Source organism: Balearica regulorum, chromosome 1 (assembly GCF_011004875.1).
Source record: "Balearica regulorum gibbericeps isolate bBalReg1 chromosome 1, bBalReg1.pri, whole genome shotgun sequence".
NCBI lineage: Eukaryota > Metazoa > Chordata > Aves > Gruiformes > Gruidae > Balearica > Balearica regulorum.
The window spans coordinates 116,020,630-116,023,491 of NC_046184.1; the positions used below are offsets into that span (position 1 = coordinate 116,020,630).

General features: G+C 67.0%; 1 protein-coding gene across 1 annotated transcript; it reads left to right on the top strand.

The window, feature by feature from the left end:
* Nucleotides 1–571: 571 nt before the first annotated feature.
* Nucleotides 572–2,555, top strand: OLIG2 (oligodendrocyte transcription factor 2). Its single transcript, XM_075770686.1, has 2 exons — nt 572–626; nt 889–2,555. Exon 2 carries the CDS (start codon nt 926–928, stop codon nt 1,799–1,801), a length of 876 nt encoding a protein of 291 aa, XP_075626801.1. The 5' UTR covers nt 572–626; nt 889–925; the 3' UTR covers nt 1,802–2,555.
* Nucleotides 2,556–2,862: the final 307 nt, after the last annotated feature.

A 2,862-nucleotide genomic window follows, 5' to 3' on the forward strand; every position in this document is an offset into this window, starting at 1 on the left:
TTTTCTCCCCCTCCGCCTCCCTTTGCAGCACTTAACGAGGGGATAACGACGGGGCTGGAGGCAGGAGGGGGCACCCGCCGGGGGGAAGCGCGCCGGCCGCCCGGTGCGTGTGGCGGGGTCGGGGCTGAGCGCTTCCCAGCGGGGCGGGACGGGGCACGGGGAAACACCGGCGTGCTGGCGGGAGCCGGGCAGCGCGGCTTCCCCGAGGGCGTTGCGGCGGCGGGGCCAGGGGCTGTTTGGTCCTGTCCCCGTCCCGTCCCGCCCCCCCAACAGCTGTTCCCGGCGCTGTCATTGTTGCATTTTATTATGGATTTGACAAAAGTCCCTCCCTCCCACCGCGCCCCCCCACCGGGCTCCCCGCGCCGCTGCCGGCCGTCGCCCCCCCGTCCGCCCGCCCCATCGAGCCGGGACTGGCCCCGGTGACATCAGCCGCCCCCCCCCCCCCCCGGCCGCCCCCCCCCCCCGCCGCCGCCGCCGCCGCCAATTGGCGCAGCCCCCCTCCCGCCCGGTGACATCGTTCCTCCCCGGCGCGGCTATAAAGCCGCCGCCGCCACCGCCGCAAGGTGCGCGCTGCTGCCGTGCTCGCCCGTCACGGCGCGCCGCTCCCCACGGCCGCCCCGCGCACGGTAAGTGCTCCCCGCGCCCGCGCACCCCGGCGCGGCATCCCCCGAGCCCCCGGCCCGGCGGAAAGGCGCGGAGGGAGGGAGGGACGGGACGGGACGGGACGGGACGGGACGGGAGGGAGGAGGAGGCGCCCCCCGAGGGCGGCCCCGCGGAGCGGCGGCGGAGCGGGCTCGCCGACCTGGCGAGCGGGCGGTGACGGCGCCCCGCCAAGTTTCCGCGGGCGCTGACCCGGGGCCGCCTGCGGGCTCTCTCCCCTCCCCGCAGGCAGCCCGGTGCGCGCCGCCGTCCCGCCCGCCGGGCCATGGACTCGGACGCCAGCCTGGTCTCCAGCCGCCCGTCCTCCCCGGAGCCCGATGACCTCTTCCTCACGGCCAGGAATAAAGGCAGCGGCGGGGGCTTCACGGGCGGCACCGTGTCCAGCTCCACGCAGAGCGACTCCCCGCCGGAGCTGAGCGCCGAGCTGCGCAGCGCCATGAGCGCTGCGGGGGTGGTGGTGGTGGACAAGCTGGGCTTCAAGTCCTCGTCGTCCTCCTCCTCCTCGTCCTCCTCGTCCTCCTCCAAGAAGGACAAGAAGCAGATGACGGAGCCGGAGCTGCAGCAGCTGCGGCTGAAGATCAACAGCCGGGAGCGCAAGCGGATGCACGACCTGAACATCGCCATGGACGGGCTGCGGGAGGTGATGCCCTACGCCCACGGCCCGTCGGTGCGCAAGCTCTCCAAGATCGCCACGCTCCTCCTGGCGCGCAACTACATCCTCATGCTCACCAACTCCCTGGAGGAGATGAAGCGCCTGGTCAGCGAGATCTACGGCGGGCACCACGCCGGCTTCCACCCCGCCGCCTGCCCCGGCGGCATGGGTGCCCACTCCGCCCCGCTGCCCGGCCACCCGGGCCACCCCGCCTCGCACCCCGTCCACCACCCCATCCTGCCCCCCGCCGCCGTCTCCAGCGCCTCCCTGCCCGGCTCCGGCCTCTCGGCCGTCAGCTCCATCCGGCCCCCCCACGGGCTCCTCAAGTCGCCCTCGGCCGCCGCCGCCGCCCCGCTGGGCAGCGGCTTCCAGCACTGGGGGGGGATGCCCTGCCCCTGCAGCATGTGCCAGGTGTCGGCCCCGCCGCACCACCACGTCTCCGGCATGGGCACCGCCAGCCTCCCCAGATTAACCACCGACACCAAATGAGCCCCTCGGCGGGGCCGCCCCGCCGCGCCCCGCGCCGCCCCGGCACCTCCAGGACCTACAAACGCGCCCCCTCCCCTCCCCTCGGCGGCAGCGGGTCCCCCCCACCCCCCGCTCCCGGGGCCGTCGGAGGGGCGGCGGGAAGGGATGGAGCCCGGCCCGGGATCTGCTCTGCTTCCCATGCGGCGGGGAAAAGCACCCCGACGCAAGTAAACGCCCGCGCATCTTCTTTATTTTTCATTTACTTTGTTGTCGATAACTTCGCTAGGAGGGGAAACTAGTCCTAGGCTCGTCGCAAATGGAGGAACCAAAACTGCAGAGGGGGTTTTGCTCGTTTGCTCGTTTGTTTGTTTGTTTGTTTGTGTCTCCCCCCCTCTTCCCCCCCCCGGTTTCGTTTCTACACGTAGAGCCTTTGGAGCCGTTTCTGGGTCACATCCCGCCCCGGAAAGCCCATCCCGGCATCCCGGGAACACTCGGCCGCCGCTCCGGGGACTCCCGGCACTGGCGGGGAGCAGCGGGGCTCCGGGTGGAAGTGTAACCTGGAAAGTCCGTTTACTTCCTCTTCCCCCGCTCCCCTGCCCGCCGTTTTGGGTTTTGTTGGTTTGGTTTGGTTTTTTTTCCGGTTTCCCTGTCTGGTTCGGGATTTGTAAATATACCGTTCAACGATAACGATGCAAGTCCGCTCTGCCTGAGCTTTCCGTCCGTGCACTTGTACTGTGTAAGCCTCATGAGTGAATAAGGGGTCGGTCTGCCTTGATTTCGTTGGTTTGGGTTCTTGGGGTTTGTTGGGCTTGGTCTTTTTTTTAAGCGTATAACACGTTGGGGTTTTGGTTTTGGTGTTTTGGTTTGTTTTTTTTTTTTTTTCGTTCCTGCCACCTTTAACAAAGTTTGAACTCTTTAATGCTCTTTCTGTGTAGGAACTTTCACACTGTCCGTGTTGCAATACTGAGAACTTGGGCTTGTTTCTGAAATAACAACTTTTCTTATCGCTGCCCCTTGCAGAGATTTTATCATCTGTTTATTTTTGTAAAAAAAAAAAAGAAAAAAAAAAGAAAAAAGAAAAA